Below are 26,628 nucleotides of genomic sequence, written 5' to 3'. Positions count from 1 at the left end.
ATTCTAATACCATTAATTTGATATTGTTTGCTTTGAGGGTCCTTTGAACCACCCTTAAGGGTATAGAGAGTCAACCTGGCCGCTTTTGTGCAGGCATAACTGGTACCATTAATGAATATTGTCCAAATTATAATGAGGGATCTGGCTACTAGGGTAGCCAGATACTAGTTACATCTAGTTACATAGGTATGACCCTTGGTGGGGGGAGGGGGTAAAACCACGAGGACATTTTTATGCCACACTTTTTCCGTGGGTGGTCTTTTAGATCAGTTTCAAAGGGATAGTTCTCGTATACTTCCCCCCCTCACCCACCCACCTCCTGTGTACTGGTATCGTCTCTCTCCCACTCCTTTTGTTTCTGTCCTCTATCTCTATGCCCTCTCTCTTACTCCTTTAATCTATCTCTTTATTACTGTTTTTTTCTTTCTATCTTTCTTTGAGTTATTGTTATGGTACTTTCAAAGTGATTAATTGTAATTTCATTTGCCATAAAATAAAAGCAAGATTCACAAGACGAACAAATAAAAGTTCAACTAGGATAAATCCTTTTATTAGACAGTGAAAACAGTTACAAAATCTCTGGATATTTTGGTCACCGTATATATGACCGAAATATCCAGAGATTTTGTAATTGTTTTCACTGTCTAATAAAAGGATTTATCCTCATTGACCTTTTATTTGTTCTTCATAGAAAGGCAGTGTGTCCTTCGAAAATACCTAAGATTGACAAGAAGCACTAGAAAATGAATTTGATATAATGCAGAAAAATGAAAGAAGAAAAGTGGAAATGAAGATACTATTAATTTTCCTAACTTGGAACAAGTTACCAGGTTCATCCCCAGAATTTTAATTGGGAGGATTCAGCAATACCAATGACACTTTTTGTCTTTTCAAGCCATTATGTGACCAATAAGTGAAATATTTTTCCCTTTGGGGGGAGGGTCATATCTGAAGTCCCCCTCTTACTGGGTATGCCCTTAAAAGGAGTGCCAACCTGACAACAATTCTTTTTCGTATTCTTCTGCTTGACATTGATCCAGAAATATATAATAACTGTTTTAGTTAATGTACCGTCTCTAAGTATAACATCAGCATGTCATTTGAGAAAAACAAAATTGAACTACCTTAAAAAACTTGTCTTATTTTTCTCCTAGTCCTTTTCAGCCTAAGCAATTCTAGCTGAAACAAAAACAAATAGCTAAAAAACTGGAAAAATTTTAAGCGCTTTGTATGCCTTACATGAGTTCAATAAAAAGTTTAATGCCGAATGTTTAGGTTTCACGAGATATCCTTTTTAGGTATAGATGAATAGCATCTTTTGGGCCTAATTTTTTGGACAAAAACACCCAGATTTGTATAGATCTGTAGTATAGATTTTTATGAAAATACCAATGTCCATAATTTATGAAATAAATCTCTTTATTTTCTTTTTTTTTTGACAAAAATAGAAATTATTCAAGTGAATCATATTTCTTCTTGGCTTGAATTGTTGTAGATAGTGCTACTCACTCCCAGTTTTTTTCTCCTAGAGAAAAGAACTTCTCGAGAAAGTCAATGGGATTAACTTCGAGTCGGTAATTAGTATTACAGGTCTTGTCACTAAAAGACCCGAAGGTCAAGAAAACAAGGTAAGTGCGTAAGTTTTGTTTTCTCTTTTCAGCATTTGTTTATACCAGATTCGTGAATTAAGATTCAAATTGCAGCGTATTAACCAGCTTCAACTTTAGATACCTACAAACCACTTTAACTAGAAAACCAATCCCCAGATCCAATTAATCATTCATTGGACCATAATATAAACAAATCTATGTCTTAAATCTTTTAAGGTAGTTTCATCCATTCACAAGCGGTTTGGAGCTCCAACCAGTTGAAATAACCACCTCAAACTCACCACTTAGGCTTACTTTAAGAAAATACCCCTCTCCCTGAACCTCCGATATTTGAGCATGTATATCAAGCGATTCTGAAAACATCCATGCCTCTTCCTGCAAATTTACCTAGCATTTTCACCTACTCCTTCCCAATTGCTTCATGTATAAAATTTTCCAAAAAAAGATTAGAAACCTAAATTGGGCATGAATATCTCTTAGTGTCTAAAAATATTTCCTTAAATGCAACCAGTTCGTCACCTAACAGTAAAGCTATTATTTTCCGAAATCTACCATATTTACTGGTCTCTTATTTCTTGAAGAAAGTCCTAAAGTTTACTTTTCTAATAAATTCATATAATAATTTGAATAAAAAAAATTCCTTACTCGACTCACCGGCTTTTTACTAGTCGGATTGTTAGCTTGTTAACTTGCCCCGTGTACTCGAACCTATAGAGAGGGGCTAGTTTTCCTAGTTTCAGACGGCTTACAATCTCCTTATGCTATTCAGTTTCAGCTTTGCCAGGGAAAACTGCATGTTTTTGTGATTATGTGAAAACTGTCATAAATCGTGGCCGTTATAATAGGCGTGATCTCGCGAAACTTCATTCGTTTTTTTTTATCGTGCTATATATTTATTTGGTGTCCGGGTTTTACCCTTTTTTAATAGAAATGTTCGTAGCCTGATTCGTACTCGTTCTTATGGTGTTACGAGTTCGTTCATTATTAGCCTCTTTCGTATCGGGATGGAAGGATTATCCCTTGGTTTAGAGCAATGAGGACTTTTTGAATTCGGGCAGACACATAGCCGCTACCCTTTTCTTACTTTAATGATTTAAGATCACTAAGAAGTTTAACAGCGATCCCGCAAAGACACAGGTGTTATTAGTTTTCTTCAAGACGCAGGTGCTTGTTACATAATAGGAAATGTTAACTAAAAGATGCAGGTGCTTGTTACATAATAGGGAATATTTTCTCCGAGATTTCTGTGATTGTTACGTAATAGGGGCTGGCTTACTTATTCAAATGTTTTCTTTGATTGTTATGTTTAAAAACCTGGAAGGGCCAGGAAAAACCTTCAGGGCCGAGCCAAATCATGCCTTCTTTGGCTATTACGTAATAGGGAATGTTTTCTTCAAGACATTTCAAGACGTTTCTTAGACATTTTTCTTCAAGATATTTTTTAAAGCATTTTAGGACTTTTTTGAAGACATTTTTCTTCAAGACATTGCAAGACGTTTTTTAAAATATTTTTCTTCAAGACGGTTTTCAAGGTGTTTCAAGATATTTCAAGACACTTTTTTAAGACACTTTTCTTCAAGATGTTTTTCAAGACACATCGGGATTCCTTTGGTTTTTACGGAATTGGAAATGTTTACCTGTGTTAAGGATAATGCTTTATTGCGTGGCTTGTTACTTCGAGGCCCCGTGGGGAATCCCTGTGTTGCAAAGGATTTTGTTCCCTTTAGGCCCGAAAGAGATTTCCCCTCCACGAAATGGTGCGCTAGACAGCTGGTCCAAGAAAGCCTTCTTAATATATTGGTTTGGGGAATACTTTCTAATGGAAATAATTTGCATAGTTTATGTATCGCGTGGCTCCCATGTCTGCGATAATTTACATGTGGGGGAGGAAATCGATTACTATAATACTTTAGAGGGTATTATCAGAAAATATTTTGGATTGTTCTTGGCATATTTTTAGTAATAGTCTTTTATTCTATTGGAACTTGAATGCGCTATGAGAGGTGAAATAAAAGCAAAATTATTATTATGACTAGTATATGATACACCTTCATATACGATCAAAAGTCTACCTTTTCCTTTTCACTACACATAATTTTGAACTTATATTAGAGGCAATTTTGAAAGAGCTTACCTATGTACATAGGCTATAAGATGGTTAAATTACATTAGTACAATAGATTGAAGATTTTATCCTGGAACAAGAAATTCGAACAATGAAGGTTTTTTGCACATACAAGTTTTATTAATATAAACAAATATACAAGTACTATTAAAAAACTTTATTTTTATTACACTGAAATCAATATTATGCATGAGGAGGGAGACATTTTCAACTAGAAAGTCATTCAATCGAGGATTATCAACATTAATGCTAAGAAATTCACTGTAAGTATGGCCACGGCGTCGAAAAATAAAATATTGTAGCTCATGAAAACCATTACTTTTAACCAATAAATGTAGATGTTTTTATTTGAAGAGCGGAAACTTGCCATTTCAGTGTTAAATTGCAATGTTCCATGGCAATTCTCAACCTTTGACACTCAATGGCTGACACAGGGCAACCTCTGTCAAGTATTATTACACATATGGCTTTTTCTGGCATTTTCCTGCAAAAAAATCCGTTTACACTAGAATCGATCGCTTAAACTTACTAGTATTTCTTCTGATGACACCTAGCAATTAAGACCAGCGTTGCATAGTGTACATCCCGATGACACTCTCTGACGCAAATTATCACGCCTAAGGGGTTTTCTACCTTTTCCTTGCAAAAATAACTTTATAAACCAAAAATAACCGTTGTTTTTATTTGAACAGCGGAAACTTGCTATTTCATTATTAGACTGCAATGTTCTATGGGAATTGCCAGCCTCTGACACTCAGTGGCTGACAAACATTTCCCTCTTGCATGCATTATCATTCCTAAAGTATTTTAAGGATTTTCCTTCAAAAATAACCATTTACACTAGAATCGATCATTTAAGCTTCGAGGAAAATTCCCAATACCGTTTCTTCTGATGACTCCTACCAGTTGGCGCCAGCATGGCACACAGTGGTTTGCATGTGGCACCATCTGGCATGCATTATCGCACCTAAAACATTTTCAGACATTTTCCTGTTATATACTAGTTGTTATATAGTTGTTATACAACACGTTTCACAAAGAAAAAATCGAGATACGTTCTGTTTCATAAAGAAAAATCAACACATAACAAGTTTCACGAGCAAAAAATCAACATAAAACCTGTTTCACGAAGAGAAAGAAAATCAACATGCAACAAGTTACACGAAGAAAAAACTAACGTACTTATAATTTTCATAAAGATAAAACCAGCACACAACAAGTCTCAAGAAGCAAAAAATGCACATGCAACAAGTTTCACAGTCAAAAAATCAAAATGCATTAAGTTTCATAAAGAAAACCTAAATACACCACAGGTTTTATGAAGAAGAACCAATACTCAATAAGTTTCACAAAGAAGAACTCAAAAATACATTAGGTTTTTTGAATAATAAAATTAACTTAGAAAAATTTTCAAGGAGAAAAAATACACTTACAGCAGGTTTTCCGAAGAAGAAATCAACATAAATTATATTTCATGAACAATAAATCAGCATTGAACAAGTTTCATGAACAAAAAGCAAACGTGCAACCCATTTCGTATACGGAGTAATTTCTGTTCGTTTTAAGTTTTAATGTCGCTTCTTACCTTCAGTTAAAAAAACTAGTTTTTTTTATTTAATTTCTGAACGTTTTTGAATTAATGCATGTTTGATTTTCGCTCTCCGCACATAAATTATTAAATGAAATTTGCATATTAATTCTTTTTTTGGCTAAATGGCTTTCTCTTAGTTGTGATCAGACGATTCTGAGAAATAAGAGGTGGGGAAGGAGGCCTAGCTGCGCTCCAATTTTTCGGTTACTTAAAAAGGCAACTAGAACTTTTAATTTTTAACGAACCTTTTTATTAGAAAAAATTATACGTAAATTAAGAATCAACTTACGTAACAAACTTTTATATTCTTATATTTTTATTATGTATATGAGGGGGTTTGTCACCTCGTTAATACCTCGCTCTTTACACTAAATCTTAAGTTTTGTCGCAATTCTTTAAGAATAACCCCTGAATCAAAAAGGCCGTAGAATAAACAGTTGAAATTACTAAAAATACTTTAGCATAAAGAGCGAGGTATTTATCTTCTCCAAAATACCTCGCTCTTTATGCTAAAGTATTTTAGAACATCTCATATGCGTAATAATCTCTTTTTGTTTTAAGTTTTAATGCTACTACTTAATTAAAAAACTTTACATGTTTATTTTTCATTGTTTTTTTTATAGTAATGCTAGAAAATTCCGTGCCATTTTCATTGAATTTCTCTTCCCCCATGACATATTCCTCCAAGGAAAGATCCTCCCACATAGCCCCCTCTCCTCAACCCCACCCCAAACAAAAAATCCCCCTGAAAACGTCTGTACGCTTCCCAATAACCATTATTGTATGTAAAGACTAGTCAAAGTTTGTAACTTGCAGCCTCTCCCCCAGGGATTGTGGGGGGTAATTCATCCCCAGAGACATAGTTTTTATGGTTTTTGACTATGTGGAACAAAATGGCTACCTCAAAGTTTTGATCCGTAGACTTTTGGAAAAAAATCAGCGTGGGAGGGGGCCTAGGTGCCCTCCAGTTTTACTGGTCACTTAAAAAGGGCACTAGAACTTTTCATTTCCCTTAGAATGAGCCCTCTTGCAACATTCTAGGACCACTTGGTCCATACGATGACCCCTGGGAAAAAAAAAAAATAAACACGCACCTGTGATCCGTCGTCTGGAAAAAAAATACGAAATTCCACATTTTTCTAGATAGGAACTTGAAATTTTTGTTATTGTGTTCTCTGAAACGCTGAATGCGATGGTGTGATTTTCGTTAAGATTTTGTGACTTTTAGGGGGTGTTTCCCCCTATTTTCAAAAATAAGGCAGGTATTTAAAATCAGCATGAAAATCCGATTCTTTTGATGTATCTTTTAGCATCAAAATTCCGTTTTTTAGAGTTTCGTTTACTATTGAGCCGGGTCGCTCCTTACTACAGTTCGTTACCACGAACTGTTTGATTAATAACACTTGTCGCTTAAGGGGAACGCCATTAAACTTCTTCATGATCTTGAATCATTAAGGAAGAAGAGAGTAGTGGCTATGTGTCCGCCCGAATCCAATAAGCCCCCACTACTGTTTAATAATATCTGTATTATGCCTGTATTCCACCATCATTGAAACAATCTGACCTCTGATGCCTATTTACGGCTGGGCATTATTGCCTTTTTTATTTGTTTAATGTCTTTTAATTTTATAATTGGTTTATAAATGAATATATACGTTTGTAGGTGCCTAGGGTAAACAGATAGCTTTTTAGAAAAACCTATATATATATATATATATATTCAACAAAGCAGTAGAGATAGCGAATTAAACTTCCAGTAATTTTGAGGAGTTAATGTATTAGCCAATTCCAGAAATTTTTGCTTACCAGTTCTACTTTTTTCTCTATAATTTAGAAGAAAGTTTATTTGGAAAAACATTGTTTGATAATGCGCCGATTTTTTTCTCTTGCCCTTTTTGGAATGTGTGCCAGTTTTTCCACTTAGGAAAATCCCCCTCCTATGAGTGTGAAATAAAGGACTTGTCTCATAGCCTTAATGAGCAAAAAGATTTGAAGTATATGATTTTAGTGATAGTCTGTTTAAGGAATTCAGCAACGCAAACATAAATATAACCGGCGGTTTTGTTTTTCCAATACTATACGCTATGTGAGTGAATCTCATGCCTTACATAAAAAATACCATAATATTCCTAAGGGCGACATTTCATAAATTATTAAGTTTTTATTTGCAACTTTGGGATTCTATGGAACAAAAGCTCACATTTAAGGCCATGTTTTAACAAAAACTGATGTTAACTTTTCTAATTCTATTTTTTTTTTCTTTTTGACAAAATCTTTTTGTAAGGTTTAATATGTATGTTCACTAAAGGTAAAAACGAACAAAAATGAATTTACAAAAACAAAGTTTTTTGCAAGTAAAGAGTGAAGTTGAAACTTAAGACGAGCAAACATCGTTGCTTTGTAGTTTATATAAAATATATCTACAAAACTAGCTTAAATAGACTGACTCTTGACATTTGCTTGTATTTGCCAAATTCTGAAAAACTAGTCTTTTTCTGAAAACGGAAATCGCATGAGTTTTTTTTTTTAGAAAATTTAAATTGTATGTTAAAAGTTACTGATATCATGGCTGGTGAAAGACTATTGATAGCCCTAGAAACTAGTCTTTTATCTTCTGCAGGCTACTAAAGGGCATTTCTGCTCCTAACAGAACCTCCTGTTTTTTTTACGTCGGTTTTGTGTTCTCAGTAAAGCGTTAGTTTTCAAAATTTTACGAATATTATGCAGAGGAATATCAGGAATCAATTTTTTTAGGTAGCTTTGTAGCTATACGTTGCATAAACTTTTTTTTTTTTTTTTTTTTTTTTTTTTTTTTTTTTTTTTTTTTTTTTTTTTTTTTAAGTTTCAATTTCGCTGTTTAGTTCCATCAGACAAACTTTGCATATGTTTCTTTTCAGTAACTGAGACTAACGACATCTTCTTCAGAATACTCTTAGGGTAGGTTTAGGAATATCTTAAGATTCTGCATGTCATATAAAAATATTAGATTTCAAACCTACATTAGGGGCCATATCTCGTGTCAGATAGTTTTCAGTACGATGATATTGAGGGAAGACATTCTTGAACATAATGTGCATCTTTGTTTACGTTGATTGTACAACCACGTCTTAATAGATTTTTACCACTAATTTTTTTTTTCACTAATTTTGCCACTAAAATTGCCACTAATTGCCATTATGTAGATGCTTGCCACTAATTGCTAAAATCGCCATTAATTTTAAGGCTAATTGCATCTTCACAATTATCATTGCAAAGTTCTTGGGAATCTCAAGGTCAATAGACTTCTAATTATTACGTTCTTGTCTACACCGTCTAATACCCAATTCAAGAAAAATGAGAAATGGTATATCCCCCCTTGTGTTATTTTACTTCATGTTTCTTGACTGTAAGAAAACGAACCGATCAATACGGCTCCAATTTGCTCTAAAGTCTTCTTGTACTTTGGCTGGTAGTTTGCCCTTTTCTTGCCCTTTAGTTCGACTACTAAGCAAATATTTTGAGAAAAAAATCTTACCTAGTTCACTACTTAGAGGTGACATTTTGAAAATACTACTGAAATAATTCGAAATACTCATAATCATGCGATGCCCACTCCCAAAAAAGCTGGAATTCCATGTAGTCCCAGGGTTTACTTTTCTCTCATTTCTTTGAGGGAGCCCCAAACTAGTTTTTTGGTCAATGGGTTTGGTTAGTCATAGTCTATTTCCAAATTACCTCTATCTACGTATTCCTTTAAAAAAAAAATATTCGCAATAGTTCATTTATTCCCAATTCCTCTTGCTCCCAGGATATTCCTTTTCTTCTAGTTGCTCTTGGCAAGTGTATACGAGTGAGGTAGTATTTATTTTGGCTTTTATTAGTTTTTTTTACCCAATGCGAGAAATCCTGCCTCTCGCTTTTCTAATCTTGACATTTTTCTCTTCATCTAATTTTTTCTTAAGGTCCACTAAAAATGTATAACTTTCTTAAAGTATGAATGAAAGCCAGTTGTGAATATAAGACCTGAGCTGGCTGTCATATTACAACATTTTAATTACATAAAAGTGTGTACAGGGAATTCCATATCTTGAACAGTGCTCACAACCCAAGCTCCAAAAATATAATACCATAATTATTTTTCATTTTATTCTGCAAATCTAAGATAAAGAATACCATTATAAAAAGGATTACACAGTGATCGTCTCATACGGACGAGATTTCTCGCATCTCGAACCTCCAAGTTTGTCTTAAGTTTGGCAGACTTCCAAGTCTTCCTCTCGCTTTTCTAATCTTTACATTTGTCTCTTCATCTAATTTTCTCTTCGTAAACTGCATTAGTTTGTGCTATTAGTCTTTTAGCTTGTATTCGCCTATAGCTGTCACTATTCATATTTTGCTGGACTCGTGTGCGATACCTGTTCGGTATTATTATCTTCTTTCATAACCTTGTTGAAGGACTTTTTCCTAAACTGTATAGATACTCGGTTGACAACCATCAGGAACCAATCAGAAGTTAAATCCATAAGTCAAAATTGCCTTCCAGCTTCATTGGAGACTTTTAACCATTATTGTTTCGTTTTTTTCTATCTTTCTGCCTGAAGAAGGTGGTATCTTCATACCTTCAAACTGCTCACACTTACTACGTGTGTCTCTAATAACAAAATTTTTTCTATTAGATTATCTGGCAATTATAGGTTAGTCTACTTAGTTAAAATTCACTGAAACTGGACGAAAAATGTAATAAACGAAACAAAGAGTAGTCATACTTATGCAACTTTTGAAATAATCACAAGCCATACATTGATGATATACAGACTCGCTAAGATGCTTTTTGCTAAAAGTTGCAGTATATTCAGCTGTGTCTGTTACACTTTATGAGTTTACGTTAAACACTTTTTTGAGTGTATAGTTGGACACTAGAGGTTTGGCTGGGTGTATTCACGTAGTGGCAGTATTACATATTAGCCAAAAAATATGCCCTATTTATTGGTTTTACTAAATTGCAGAAGATGCAGACTGGCTGTATAGAAGTTATTTTGGAAGATCTAGAAGTTTTAGGACCAGCAAAGAAGGATCTCAAGTTTTTACCAAAGGATACATCTAAGGTAAAGTAAAAGTTGATCTTATGTTTTATCAGTCAAGATCATTGACTCTGGGAATCTGATGAGGCAAGAAATCCAAGTTTGCCACTATAAATAATAATAATTAAAAAAAAAAAGAAAAAAGAAAACGGTATCCAGTAAAATCCTGAAGGTGTCCACGCCTTCATAACTTCACTTTGAAGTACACTGCTTATCTTGGTGATTTTACTAAAGGTATTAATTTTTACATTTCAAAATAAACACAATTCTGTGAGTGTAACCCCTATGGACAAATATGGACAAGTTATAAAAAAATGATGAAGATTTCAGATTTTAAGAAACTTACGAAACGTGAATACTCCGCCTAGTAAGATTATGGATGAAGTATGATCATTGAAATATGAAATATAAGAATAGTAAGCAAAAAATTAATGCTTGTTTTAAGTTATTTAGTTGAGAAGCTCAATAAATTTGGGACAAATTGGGCTATATAGTGACATTTTACTTTCAACTTTCTTTCTCTCACAATAATGCTGGTGCCCATATTTATTTCTGTTATATTCTCTTAACATTTGATGATAGAGACTAACCGCTACTCTTCTGCACGAAATGGGTTTTATCTCTTGTATCTGTTTTTTTTTTTTTTTTTTTTTTTTTTTTTTTTTGTAACGTAATGAATCGGGACGACTCAGCGGTTATATTGAAATATTTTAGCTTGGGTGCATGTTTAACTTGGTTAAAAATGTATCTGTTTTAAAATACAAAATTTATCAAAGGCTGATCTGCAAAATGGAATTATTTTAATCCGCATGAAACTATTATGCTGTCTAATTTGAACTTCATAGCTGATTTTTTCTCACAGAGTAAACACTAAGGTTTCTGATTAATTTATAATACACCATACGATACAGTTGGGAATGTGTTTATGAAGCAATAAATAAGACTATTTTCTTGGAGGGAGGCTGAGTTTTTTCTCTTTATTTTTTTCTGCAAGTAAGCATAGATGGAGCTGTATATATTTTTTTCAGTTTTTCTATCTTTATAGCGTTTGTATTACCCGAGCTGCCTTGTGACTAAACCTGTGGATAAGACCCAAGTTCCCTACGATTAAAGCTATGAATCCTATTCGTAATTTTTTTAACTGGACAATGTTCAACTCTCAAGTAAAACTTTATGATTGGTCCATCAGAGTAAAGGTTTAAGGCTTGATTTTTTGACATCAGAAAGGATGATCTTCGGAAATCCATTTATCCTACCTGTATGATAAATCTAGTAAAAGATCCCAAGGACTCTGTATTGGTAGACAATATTTGGGAAGAAATTAGTATGTTAGAGGCTTTTCAGAACACTTCCTCATCGTTTCAATTTTCCGCTTCTGTTGCATAAGCGTTGCGTCGAAATCAAGGAAAAAGACATTTACTAAATCTGGCCGCCTGGTTTATAAACAGTGGCTCAGGACAGAAGCTTTGACAATTGTTCATAAAATTACAATCTTTGGGCTCCGGCGACACCATATTTCATTTTCTTCTGTAAGGTTTTATTTTATTTCCATTTTCTTTTTATGTTTGAGTTTATAGATTTACAAAAAGAGGGTATGAGCTTTGCGAGGTGCAGCAAAGGCTAGTGGTGAAGATATGCGTTTTTTACGTGTATGCTTTGTTGCAAGGTTGTAAAGGTTTCTCTATTACATTTAATATCTTGAATAATTAATGAAAAGGTTTTAGTAGTCGTAATTTGTAGAATATATAGTGCTTTCATTGTTTAAACAATCAGATAATTGTTTGTGCATCTTTAACAATTGTCTTTATTAATCAATTTATATTTATATCCTTTCTTATTTGTATCCTTTGTATCCTAGCCTTTATATTACATCCTTTGTATCCTTTATAACCATAAATCTAAATCTAGTGATATTATCAAATTTAAAAGGGAAAAAGATGGTGCTGTAACAAAAACTGATAAAATGACAGGTATTCTAGGTAACCCTACAGGAAATGGAACAACTTTATTTAATCGAATATCTTTGTGAATAGTCGTTTCTAGGGAAAAGATAAGACTTCCCCAACTCCCGAGATTGAGTTCTCTTCTTTAAAGCACGTTTTCTTCCCAAACAGACGGTGTTGTGTATTATATGAGAACCATTTTTTTTCTGTCTTCTTTTTCTTCTTCTAATTCAGCTCGTTTCCTTCTGTCTTTTTTCTGTTTTTCCAATCTCTTTCCTTCTGATTTTTTTTTTATGCTGGTTTCAGTGCCAAAGTATCGAGCAAAGAAAATTCATTATTCTAATTTTGTGCTTTGTTTATAGCCTAAGCCAGTATTTTTAGTTCTTTTTGTGCTGAAAACTAGTGTTACCTCGTGTCACGTGTTACTGCTTTGTTCATAAATTTAGTATTACCTTGTAAAGCAGAGCTATTAAATTTTTTGTCATCCTAAATAATGAAAAAAAGCACTCTCGATTTCATTTAAAATCAATTCACCCGCTTAGGACATATTTTTCCTATTGAGGACATTTTGTCATAACTATTATTTTAATTATCACTAGATTTTCTCCCCCCCCCCCCGAATAGTTGGAAATCGGCTGTATATATTTTATTTCAGGCATCAGAGCATTTACAGCTTCAATATCGGTATTTAAGCCTCAGACTGCCTGAAATGCAGCGAACACTTCGTTTACGATCCGAAGTCATAATGAAGATGAGAGAATATCTAATTAAAAAGCATGGATTTGTGGATATTGAGACTCCGACACTTTTTAGACGAACACCAGGTGTGAGTAAAATCTTTTCTGTGGCTTCCATCTTCCGCTTGAAAAGCTGCTTTAGACGAAATCGAGTTTCTGTTTTTGCAATAAATAAGTTTCTAAGATAGCTTAATGTTCACGTACACGTCATCAACAAGACAAAAAAAAAGGAGCATGGGACCAATATTAATGGGAACTATGCCAGTTTGTTACATCATGTCCTAATATAGCGGCAATTATTTTTATGGACATCCCAACATGACTAAAACCCTATAATAAATCAAGGAAGAAAAGATTTAGCGGCTGTGAATAAAATCTGTTTCTTTAAGTTTGTAAGTTTTCTGTGAGTATTGCTGATGCTTTGGTTTTTATTGACACTGTTGACCTTTTTTTATACCTTACACTTTTGAATCACAATAAAAAGAGATTTAACGTAAATACAAAAAGAAACATAACAGTAATTTAAAAGCGATAATGCCTAAACCAAGTTTGGCCTGGAGGTTCTCATTTTTATTTCAATAATCTACCATGCATAAAAAGGCTTCGGGGTCTACAAAATGTCAAACACAGTCTTCAAAAAAAAACTTCTTAAATGTCTCAGCCTGGGGCCAATATATAATTCAAGAACTGAAATTGTAACCTTATGCATTTTACGTTATGTTTCATCAGTGAAAAATAGACACTCGTTTTCATCACTTAATATGACTTATGAAAAAGAGTAGCGTAAATGAAAACAACGTAAGGGGCTATTTTGATTCACAATCTCAGAAACCTCTCTAGTCATTACTTAGCGCTTTTAATACTATCTGGGCAACTTCAATGCTACCTAAAAAGCTGCTTTTTGTTTATGCCACTATGTGTGCCACTTTGCTCATTTTTGTCAGCTATGGATTTTAAAATAGTTATTTAGGTTTTTCTGTTTCTATAAAAATTCCCCAAGAGTACCAATAGAAGGCTAGTTTGAAAGAAATCTTTTCCTGGAGATCCAATAAATAGCGATTCTATTATAAGATAAATAGCGATTCTAATAAACGATTCTAGTAACCTTGTAAGGGATCAGTTCCCTCTGGCGAGTGCTGCTAGACTAATTTTAGCCTTTTGTTAGTGTCATAAAAAAAAATGCTTAAAGTGTTTAAATACTAAAAGCAAATACTTCTCATATGGATTTAAATAGTAACTATTAATTTGTGCCAATTAAAACTTTTCTTCTTAGCAACAATCGTGGCATCAACAAGAAGAATGATATGTCGTCAAAAACTATTCTACTCTTAAGTTATTATCAACAAGTTATTAATAAATAACTTTTTTGAATTGGTTGCATATACATATTAACATTGAACAATCTTAAAATTGTTGAGGAAGTGGGGGGGGGGTAGGGAGAATGGATTTGATGAAGTGTAGTTTGCTTGACTTTCTCAGATTTCAATACACTTTCAAAAAACAGTTTTTGATTCCAGGAAGGTCCGTGACAATAACTTTCCCTCTTCAACCTAGCTTTTATGTGCGTTTTAACGCTGCTGATTTTGCTAAATTGTAATATTTTCTCTTCTCCAAGGACATATAAGTCAGTTGAGGGGCCTACAATTTGTTTTGTCGCTTAGAAATGGCACGAGATGTCAGAATTAGCAACCGGGTGAGCCCTCTACTCACTTTCTACGATCATTTGTTCTATGCAATGAGGCTGGGGACAAATAGCAGCAATGATGCATCCAAAATACTTTGCTCATTACTAAGTCTACAATAGTGCTTAGATGTTTCGTCCCCTTTTGACTGAAGTGTCTTGCATTACATTTTTGTACTTTACAGGGTGCCCAGGAGTTCATCGTTCCAACAAGACAGCCTGGAAATTTTTATTCTTTGGTACAAAGCCCTCAACAGTTTAAACAACTGTTGATGATTGGTGGGCTGGATAGATACTTCCAGATTGCCAGATGTTACAGAGATGAGGGCTCTAGGCCTGACAGGCAGCCAGAATTCACTCAGGTATATTTAATTCCATTATATTTTTTCTATCTTTGTTTCCATTTTTATATTTGGTTTCATATGATCCATGGATGAAAAGGGTGCCTCCTGGAAGATTAAGTTTAAAATGAGAATCCCAAAGAAAGTTGTCTTGTTGTACGACTTCATGGAAAAACGAAGTGGTGTGCCGTAAGTATTGTCTACAGTTATTAGAATGCATATATCCTTTCCTATATTAAAGGCGCGTAATATAAAACACCACCAGTTTAAATGGATAAATATACTTGAATGTGCAAAATATACAAGGCAGTAAATATTTTCAGTTGCTCAAGCTCATGGGTTTGTCATGGGGTGGGGATAGTACCTGAGGGAATTGAACAGCGAACAACCGTACTTTGTTATAAAATTTGTTTAAATTCTTTGATGAATCCCTTTCTGACCCCATCCCCTCCCAATCGTTTGCCACCAAAAGCTGGACAATTTTCTAGAAGGCAACTTCCCCAAGTTTATACTAAAACCCAATCAAGTGCATATTCTCTATCCTCAAGCACTTACATAAAAATCTAATGCTCCTGGACATGATTTTTGCGTGGCAATGAGTACCGTAAAACCGATATTCCTTTTTGGACTATCCCCGCTACTTGTTTTATGAACTTGATCTGATTGAAATTTGAACGAATAAGTAATACAAATATTATCACTTTTGCTGTTCTTAACCTATTGTTCTTTTTATGTTCGACCACAAAAGCACAGAAACTGTTATATTTTCATTTTGTTGTATTTACCACGACCCCGTGAAGAAAATAAAAGTCGCTAGAATAGAGGGAAATAACTATCTGAAAAATTTCTTGGGCCTTTTTGCCAATGCAACAAGGCTAACCTTGAAGGAGAGGCAGTCTGCTACTAATATGTACCTAAATAGATCTTATTTGTTACACAGATAATCAATAAAAGATAGTTCAGAATTTTTCTTTTCTTTAAAGAAAAAAGTCAACTTGACTTCCGTGTTACAAAAATCTTAATACTACAAAAGCAAGTGAAGAAAATTCTGGAATATTATTCCTTTGAATCTAAAAAAAATAATGTTCAGAAGCCAATTTTACTTTAAGTCTACTAAAATATATAGTTAAATATTTCTTACCATAAAAACGCAAAGGAAAATTCAGATAAATTCTGACATTTTTTCACATTAACTGAAAAGATTATTAGCGTACAGAGCTTGTAGATACAGAGAAAAAGTGTATCACGGACCACTGCTGCAGACTTGTTAGGCGTACCGGAGCTCTGAGACCCTTTATATTAAAATTCCTTTTAGTTATTATAGACGGGCGAAGCTACAATCAAAGGAAATTGTTATGAAGAGTTTTGGGGACTAAATAAGTGTCCTACAAGATGTTTAGTTTACAAAAACAGCAGGAAGTCTATTTCCTAGTAATCTTTCCCAATATGCAGTCTGTACCAATGAATAGTTGAACGCCTGAGCAAGAAGCTTGTGAACGCGTAATCATCAATAGACAAATGAACTTGAAGATATTCTTCAAGTCTTGAGAATTTTTCTAATGTTGGTGAGGCTTGAAAACAAAAGTATTTACACAATTAATAATTTTCAAATAAAATGAATAAAGCAAATGATTCCTTACAAAGAATCCATTATATATCGGTCCTGATTTTCTGATCGATTGGTTACATTTGATGCTTTTTGAAGGGTTGGTTTCTTTGTTTATGTCTCTCATCTTGTGCGTTAGAGGCTGGGATTTCAAATCTCATTTGCGATATATTTTTGAATATTTATGACTGATATATTATTTTAAAAATATTTGGTACATATTTTCCACCATTTTTTCCTTTTTTTTCTGGAGCAGTCAACCAATCTGACTGCTAAATTGTTTTCTTATGCATCTTTTTGTTTTAGGTAGATATAGAGATGTCATTCCCAACGTTAGATGGTATTATATCGCTAATAGAAGGGCTAATTGCTGATAGTTGGCCTGAAGGTTTCCCTGAATTAAAGATACCTTTTCCTCGCCTGGACTTCAACACAGCCATGAGTGAATATGGAACTGATAAACCAGACACCCGATTCAAAAACAAGGTACTTTACCTTTTCCATCAGAGCAAGTTCATATTTCAAATGTACTTAACAGATTGGGTGACGAAAAATTGTTGATTTTGACACTGTCATCAACGAGTATGCACCTAATAAATCAGATCTTCAATCTAAAAAATGGGTTTTAAATAGCTTAAACTGACGGTTAGTTATTGAAATTACACATTTTCGAACGGCTCAAGGATTTGCATGAAGGGCTCAAACATGGGTCATTCACTGAAAAATATGCAAAGAGATAAAAAAAAATTAAACCAGAAGGGGATGAAAAACTGAAAGAAAAGAAAATGGGCTATTGATTAATAAGAAGTATGCTCCTATTCGATTATTTTTAGGTAATTTGCGGTTTTTTGGTATGAAAAAGCTATATCAACGTTTTAAACTGCTAATTTATTTGACATATTTTGATTGGAAAATAAAATCTTGCGTGTAGCTGATTTCAATGGAAATGGTGCATAAATGTGTAGAATACTGAATCTTCTAACCTGTTTAAAGATCTGTCTTTGGCCAAATTCTCAGCCTGTTTGACGCAGAACTTATGAAAATACGGGCATTTCTTGAACATTTTTAAACTGTTTCTTATCAATGTCTAACCATGAACCTTCTCTTCCCAGGGACAATATGTTTGTGTATGACCCATAGACACTTAAAACTAACATACTAACGAATTACAAATATTTTCACTTGGCTTCAGTTGCGGTTTTAGGCCTCATAATTTGGGGGCAGGGCAAGATATACCATAGGAGTGAAAAAATGCAAAATAAGAGAAATTTTATTATCAGATATCAGAAAAACTAGGAGAGCAGCTTAACACCCCCACCCCCTGCCCAGGCCTAGAATCGCCACTGCTTGGCTTACTTTTCAATTCGATTCTACCCTCAAAAAAAGGAAAGAAAGTAAAATAAAATGGCTTGTAGTTAGACAACAGAAGAAGATATATAAGAAGAAGATGTATAAAATAACATAATGGTTAGAGTTGAGATGTGAAAGAAAAATAGATGGCTGCATTTTGGTCCCCTTTTTTCTGTGGGCTTTGTGTTTTTGTACTCCCTATTTTCATTTTGTGTCTTTTTGATCGCCTGAAAATTTGTCTGTGCCTTTTTAATTTATTCTTTACCAGTATACTACTTGCAAAGATAATATAATAGACATATTTGCTTGTGCAGTTCCACTCGATGACACTATTCTGTAAGTGGCGCTAGTAGTTTCAAATTCCTCTAAGGTCCTTGATAAAGTGTAAATGATCCGCTTCTTTTCACTTGACTATATTCTTGTAGTATCCTGCCAAATGAACTAAACACCAGATTTTGGATTATTTTTTATTTAATATAATAAAAATCAATTTATCAAACTAACTAACGGAAACAAGATGTTAACTAAGTATTTCATATAGTGAATCACTTTACATGAACACTTTACAATTTAAAATGGTGGCAAGACTGTTATCACCATGTATGTGACTGACACAGCCATCGAAATTTTAAAGGATCTATTTTGTCTTGGATTTTACGCTATTTTTAATGCTTCAAAATTTGACATAGAAGCAATGGGTAAAAAGTTGGTGTTATTTGGCGCTCCTCTCTGACATACGCGTAAGGAATTGTGAGGTGGGATTAATAAAATATAACACAAAAATAAATCAATGTTATTAAGTACATTTTTTAACACAGACATATAGGATAATAATCTCTCTTTTTCTCTTTGCTTTACCGCTTTGTTCACGCCAATGAAATGAGGAAATTGCGCAATTCTAAACTGCTGTAAAGTAATGCCTTTGATCAGATTCGCTCCCCTTATTGATTTGTCACTCTCTAGAAATATCTTATACTAACGTGCTTTTCAGGGGTTTCCCCCTCTTTATGACAAATTTTGGTTTCCTCTCTAATTGAACATGAAACAAATGCGTAATTTTGTCGCTGTCGTTTTCGTTTTTGTTTTTTCGTTTTTTTGTTTTTTTTTATACTCCTCTTAGCGCATGGTCGTTATGTACAGAGGGTAACAATAAACTGTTATAACAATTATTGATACAAGTTGTTTTCTGTTTACCCTTTTTTTTGGTTAAATTTATGCACAAACACATAAAACGTGTTCCGGTTCCATGTGAAAGATTTTATTTTGGAGGTTTTGTATTCCCTCTGGATTTTCTGAGCAAGTTGCTCAAAAGTTTTTTTTAGACAGAATAAAAGATTACTGGACAGAATAAATGTTTGCGCTGAGCTCAGAAGAAATGAAAGCACATGATATCTGTCTGTCTAGTTGATTTTCTCCTCTTTTTTTAGAAATTGGAGGGGGTTTTATTTAATTAGTTTTATTTTAAAAATTAATTTTATTATTTAATTTAATTAGAAGTTGGAGGGGGAAATCTTGGGAAACACTTGGAGTGGAGGAATCGGGATGAAGCTTGGTGGATAGAATGAGCAAATGTCCTTGATACGTAATTGACGGAACCGTACTAGATTCGCTCTCTTTGGGGGAGTTGGGGGGAGGGGTTCAGTGATTTGGTGACTTTGGTGCTTCTGGACGTTCTAGGACGATGAAAATTGGTAGGCGTGTCAGGGAGCTGCACAAATTGACTTGATAAAGTTGTTTTCCCAGATTCGACCATCTGGGGGGCTAAAGGGATAGAAAAAATTAGGTATTTATAAAATACGAGTGGTTGATCGGATCTTAATGAATTTTGATATTTAGAAGGACATCGTGACTCAGAGCTCTTATTTTAAATCCTGACCGACATTAAGCCTCTTATTTTCCTTTTAAATCAATCTATTGATTCATAGAATTTTGCTAGAGCTCATACCATATGATCTCTTGTCTCTTAGCTCTTCTTGCCTCGTCACAAGTGCCATATGAGCTCTTAGCTCTTGTTATTTTAAGGTTTTTTCCTTTTATTTTGTAAAATTTCTGTGCAAACGCGTGGAATGTTTTCCGGGGTTATATGTGCAAGATTTTAGCTGGGAAATTCGTATTTTCTCTGAATTTTCTGAGCTCGTAAGTTTTGTTGAAACTTCTGCAAAATAAATATCTGTACTGAGCTCAGAAAAAATGGAAGCAAATGATATCCGTGATATCGTGATAAATGATACCCGTCACATCTAAACAATTGTCTCGAGTAATCAGATAATAAATGGTAATTTTATGCCAGCATTTTTCGTTCTTGACTACTACTAGGCTACTACTAACAACTCACCGCAGCACCAAGCCACCTGAGGCGAACGCAGCTACGCACACTCCTCCATCCAAAACTATCAAAAGCATCCCTCGTTACATCCTCCCAGGAAGTTCTCATTTCCTTTAAATCTTTCTTTATGACATCATCCAACCCCAGACGAAGGCGACCTGCTTTCCGTTTAGCCCTAGACCGTTGGTCGAAAAGGACTATCTTCGTCAATCTGTCATCCTTCATCGGCAGAAAGTGCCATAGCCATCTCAACCTTTCTTTCATTGTTACCTTAGAAAGCAGGATTAGACCACACTTTTCATACATCCTACTGTTTGAAATACAGCCGGCTACCCAGTCCATTTTTTGGAGCACCCATGCTTCAGAACCATATTTGACCACTGTCATAACTGTACCTTGGAATATTCTGATCCTGGTTTGCAGACTTATCTTCCTTTTCTTCCAAACTTTTTTTAACTTTGGAAAAATGCTCTGAGCCTCGGCTATTCTACTTTTAACATCTTCACTACTTCCACCGTCTTTACGAAAAATAATACCAAGGTAAGTGAAGCTGCCCACCTGATCAATCTTTTCGTTACCCAACGTCACCTTTTCATCTTTACTTATTCCTAGCCATAGTGACTTGGTTTTCTTAACGTTATTTTTCAAACCTATTCTAGCACCCTGAACTCTCAAAACCTCTAAAAGTTCATTCATTTTGCTCACACTTTCATCTAGGATGCTTAAATCATCAGCATAATCTAAGTCCGGGAGAGTTTTTTCTCCCCATTTGATTCCGTGGTCTCCCATTGCCTTTCCTATGCCCCTTAATATAAAGTCCTTCAAAATTATCCATGTAAAGGAGGATAGAACACAACCCTGCTTAACTCCTGATTTAATTAAGAAACCAGCTGCTAACCTCATTTCCTACCTTAACCGCAGCAGTGTTATTCTCGTACATAGCATTAATCATTTTAGTGTATTTGTCTGGTATACCATACAAGGGTAAGACTTTTGCTAAAACTCTCCTATCAACAAAATCAAAAGCTTACTCATAATTTATAAAACTGAGGACCAAAGGTGTTTGACAACGAAGGCACTTCTCAATTATTAACCTAAGAGTGAATATTTGGTCGACGCATCCTTCACCTTTTCTAAAACCGCACTGTTCTTCTCTTAAAACTTTGTCTACAGCATCTCTTAGTCTAAAAAGTATCAGATTACTAAGTTCTTTGCTACCTACAGAGACCAGACTAATTCCTCGATAATTACGGAACTCACTCTTATTACGTTTCTTGTATAGTGGTTTGATTAAGGTTTTCCTAAAATCGTTAGGTACTTCCCCTTTTTGAACAAATCATATTCATAATCTTCAGTAACTTATTTTTAACCTCAGAGCCACCGTATTTAAGAAACTCATTCACCACACTATCAGCACCTGGAGTCTTATTATTTTTTAATCCTTTTAGTTCTGTTGCTAATTCTTTCTCACCAAACAAATCTTTCTTTACATCCAAGGTATCACAAACTTCTTCATTTTCCTCTATATTTTTTCCTGCAACTTTATCTCGGTAGCACATTCTTAAAATGTTCCACCTATCTCTCTTTAACTCTTTCCTTATTACTAATTGTGGCTCCGTTCCTATCTTTAACCGGGACAAGTCCAGATTGACTACTTCACCGAATTTATTAACATGCCAGTACATTATTTTACTATTATGCCGTCTAGCTGCATCTTCCAGATCCTCAGCAATTTTATGCTGGGCCTCCACTTCACACCTCTTTTGTTCACATTTTAATGCTTTCTCCCCTTTCTTTTACATTCATTTTGTTTTCATATGATCTATCACTCAAATAATTCTTGTACAAACTCCTTCTCTTCTCTATTAAACGTAATTTTTTTTCACTAATATTCCTAGCTTTAGTCTTAACTTTCTTCTGTAAGACACCATCAGCTACTTCACAAATTGTTTTTTAAAATTATTCCAACCATCTTCCATATTGTCAAATTTTAAACTTTCAACTTTAGTATTCAACTGTTCTTGGAAAGTTTCTCTCAAATTCTCATCCTGGAGTCTACCAGCATCATGATTTCCCGGGAGGTAGTTACCCTTCCGAACTTTCAGCTTTAAATTAACCCTAGACACTACCAGATGATGATCTTTACTTTAACAGCACTCCTATATACCCAAGCATCTTGTATTGATCCTGTCAGTCTTCGGCTTACTATAACATAATCAATAAGGTTTGCTGTCTTACCATCACGTGAATACCATGTCAACTTATGCGCCATTTCGTGACCAGACACCGTATTGGTTATGACTAGACTGTTACACCTACAAAATTACAAAAGTCTGTAGCCATTACTGTTTTCTTTTCGTACGCCAATTTTACCTAAGCTGATACCATCTATCCCTATTTCTATCTGCCTGGGCGTTATAATCTTCTAGTAAAAACGCCATGTTTCTACCTGGGATCCTGTCTGTTTGCTCCTGTAACTGTAAGTAAAAATTCAATTGAGTCACTAGTATCCCCGTTAGTCGGCTCAACAGGGGCATATACTACTATAGCGGATACCCAGAAGTTTTTAGTCATAAAATGAGCAATTAGTATTCTACTAGCTTTTGGGGTGGCGCTTCGCGCCACCCCAACACCTAGTTGGTGGGGGCGCTTCGCCCCCCCAAGCCCCCCCCCCGCGCGCATAAGTCGTTACGCGCCATATTAGTTACGCGCCATTGAAGTTGTATCCCTGTGTCCCACCTGATAGATAGATATATGTTTTTACCTTCGTAAAAATTGCGAATATACAACATTCTTCGCTGTCCCATTGTCTGTGCATATAAATAGATTGTCAGGCTTACCGACTCTTGAACATGCAACATATAATTGTCCATGGGAAAAACAATCCGTATTCAGATCTATACCTCATTATTATATTGATTTCCCTTGAGCTTTGCTGATGGTGATTGCTAATCAAACATTCCCTGTGTCCCGGTCGTCATTTATATATCCCCCACTGTGTCCCCCGGCGTCCCCGTTGTAGTTGTGTCCCTGTGTCCCGGTCGCCATTTATATTCCCTGTGTCCCGGTCGTTATTTGGGTCCCGGTGTCCCAGTCTGTAATTTCTCTTTGAGTGTCTCGGTCTTCATTTATATTCCGTGTGTTCCGGTGTCCCGGTCGTCATTTGTGTCCCGGTGTCTCGGTCTGTAATTTCTCTTTGAGTGTCCCGGTCGTCATTTATATTCCCTGTGTCCCGGTCGTCATTTGTGTCCCGGTGTCCCGGTCTGTAGTGTCATCTTATAATGACGTCATATACAAAGCCTTATATACTTATAATGATGTCAAATGCAAACCCACAAACAAACAAACATGCATATATACAACTTATTTTTATATATATATATAGATACAGTTTCTTTTTTAGTTTTTTTTCTTTTTTAGCTTTTTCTTTTCTTAGTTTGTTTCTTTTTTAGTTTTTCTTTTTTTTAGTTTCTTCTTTTTATTGATTTGTTTTTTTCAATTTATCAATGTTCATTCTAACATTGACACTTGGAAAAATCTTTACGTGCCAAGCATGCTAAAGCTCCAACAATTTATAATAAACCTCAAATTTTTGGGTATCTGTCTTAAGGTTTTCGAATTACTTTAATCTATTGTCAAAATATATTGAAATGTTTGTGCAATTCCCAGTTTTTTTTTTAGTTTTTTCTTTTTTTTAGTTTTTTAGATTTTTTTAGTTTTTTTCTTTTTAGTTTTTTACCTTTTTTTATTTTTTTTGTTTACGTTTTTTCTTTTTAGGTTTTTTCTTTTTTTAATTTTTTTTATTTTTTAGTTTTTTTTAGTTTTTTCTTTTTAGTTTTTTTAGTTTTTTACCTTTTTTTCAGTTTTCTTTTTCTTCTTTATTTTTCAGCGTCACTATGAAATACATATCGCCGAACCTTTGTTTTTTCAACTAAATCTGGTAGGCATTGATGACCTTATCCAAGTCAAAATCCCAAACCCAATCATCATCGCTATCATTTTCAGTTTTGACTCTCGCTGTCCAGGTGGATTTTCATCTAACTGCGCGGTTTTGCGTTCTTTAGCCGCAAGCCTTTTGGCATTAACCCTTTGAGCAGATTCCTCGGCTGTTTCTTCTGCCATTGTAGGATTTATACTAACATTTTTCTTTGAATTAACTATTTGAGCAGCTTCCTCGGCTGTTTCTCCTGTCATTTTAAGATCTATACTAAAAATTCCTCTTTACGTGCCAAGCTTGCTAAAGCTCAACAATTTATAATAAACCTCAAATTTTAAGTATCTGTTTTAAGGTTTTCGAATTACTTTAATCTATTGTCAAAATATTTCAAAATATTTATGCAATTCCCAGTTTTTAGATTTTAGTTTGTTTTCTTTTTATATATATATATATATATATATATATATATATATATATATATATATATATATATATATATATATATATATATATATATATATATATATATATATATATATATATATAGAAGATATAATCTGGCGTAACAGACATAGTGTAACAGACATAACACACAAACAACTTATTTATATATATATAGATTATTAATACCTTCCCAGCCTAAACAAGACTTAACAGCTTCCTTGTTTATCAGGAGCCTACTACCTGTCTATGTCCCCATCCTTCCTGCCTGAGTAAACAAATTCTATATCACCTAATTTCATGCTTCCTACTCCTGTGATATGAGTTTTTGAAATTCCTAATAAGTCCAATTCGAATCGTCTGAATTCGTCAGTCACAATGTCGATACGATAGTCATTTTTTAACGTCGTCGCATTCCAAGCTCCAAGTTTCATGTTCGTTAAATCATTGAAATTATTTTGGCCTCTGGAAAAGCAATGTTCCCGGATACCAGTGCAGAGTGGGGCATCAAAATATCTTCTCGAGTCTACACCGAAGCGCTTAAGCCGGCTTAGAACAGCAAGAAGTCCCTGGGATCTCCAGTATAAATGGAGGTTTTGTACAATCCTGGGTCCACCTTGGTCACAACACGGTCTTCAGCACTTGGCGATGTTCTTCTATCAACAAGAATCGAAATCCTGCACACACAGTCCCAAGCCTATTACTTCCGACTCATTATATATTCATGCCTAAAAATATTATGCCACTACGGGGAGGCAACCCATTGTAGATAAATTAGCTAGGAATAAGTTTATATCCATTAATCAGAATCTTGTGCGAATGCTGTGTTGTTTATTAGGCTATAATTTCCTCGATGCGTGCCACTCCTCACGTGGGAATAGAGTTGACCGCATGCCCTCCAGTCTTGAAGGTAACCGGACAGGTTCGATGCAGCCCTTTGCAGAGACCGTTGTCCATAGATCTAGATCTCACGCCCTGCCGCAGTTGTCCTCCTATAGAAGATCCTCCCACAATGGTGTTCTGCGTCACCATGCAATTCAGCACATTACTAGAGGAAGGTTTGTAACTCATGGGACGTGTGGACACGCCGGTGGACCCTTTTGAGTGTACATTTGAGGGTGTTCTTCCTCCTCCACCTGTATTTATGGCCCCGAGTGAGGGAGCCCCAGTTTATATTATGGACCCCAGGGACAAGGTCCCCCTTGGTCCGTCCCTCCTATGGAGATACCCTACATATCTGTAGGGTGTTCCCCTATCGCCACCTGGGGACACGCTGAGTGGTCTGGGGGAGGCCCCTAAAGAGCAAGTTGCTCGTAAGTTTTGTTGAAACTCCGACAAAATAAACACCTGTACTGAATTCAGAAGAAATGGAAGCACGTGTTACCTGTCACATCTAAATAATTGTTTCGAGTAATCAGATAATAAATGCCAATTTTGTGCCAGTATTTTTCGTTCTTGAGGGGTGTTGATTTTTCTTTTAGAGGAAAATGTATAGACGTAACACGGCTTTGGTATGTAAATGTGCTTTTAAGACTGGAAAGTTAGAAAATTTGAAGCTGAAATGACATACAAAATAACTCTAAGCTAATTTTTCTTCTATGAAACTTTGGAAAGGTTATATTATTTTATAAAAAAAAGTGAATGACAGAATAATTTTATCTAAGTGAATCGCTGAATTTGCATAGTAAATGCTTTGTATAAAGCATTTAATGTCTTAGTTAACTAAGACATTTAGGATCAATGCTGCTAAAAGTAGATATATGTTAATTAATTATTAATTGCATTATCTTTAAACGAAGCACGATACTTCCCTAGCGTACGATTTTTACCATAAACGGAACTTGTAATAGATGAGCAATGAAAACGGTCTGCATTTTTAG

General features: G+C 34.6%; 1 protein-coding gene across 2 annotated transcripts in view; it reads left to right on the top strand.

The window, feature by feature from the left end:
* Positions 1–26,628, top strand: part of LOC136037136 (aspartate--tRNA ligase, mitochondrial-like) — a 52,751-nt gene that overhangs the window by 7,500 nt on the left and 18,623 nt on the right. For both annotated transcript variants that reach the window (XM_065719631.1, XM_065719632.1), the window contains 5 exons: positions 1,530–1,628; positions 10,312–10,410; positions 12,985–13,155; positions 14,933–15,109; positions 17,001–17,180. In XM_065719631.1, coding sequence (XP_065575703.1) covers positions 1,530–1,628; positions 10,312–10,410; positions 12,985–13,155; positions 14,933–15,109; positions 17,001–17,180 — 726 coding nt within the window. The remainder of the gene's footprint in view (positions 1–1,529; positions 1,629–10,311; positions 10,411–12,984; positions 13,156–14,932; positions 15,110–17,000; positions 17,181–26,628) is intronic.

This window comes from Artemia franciscana, chromosome 16, assembly GCF_032884065.1.
Source record: "Artemia franciscana chromosome 16, ASM3288406v1, whole genome shotgun sequence".
NCBI lineage: Eukaryota > Metazoa > Arthropoda > Branchiopoda > Anostraca > Artemiidae > Artemia > Artemia franciscana.
This window is presented reverse-complemented; position numbering and strand designations above follow the sequence as displayed.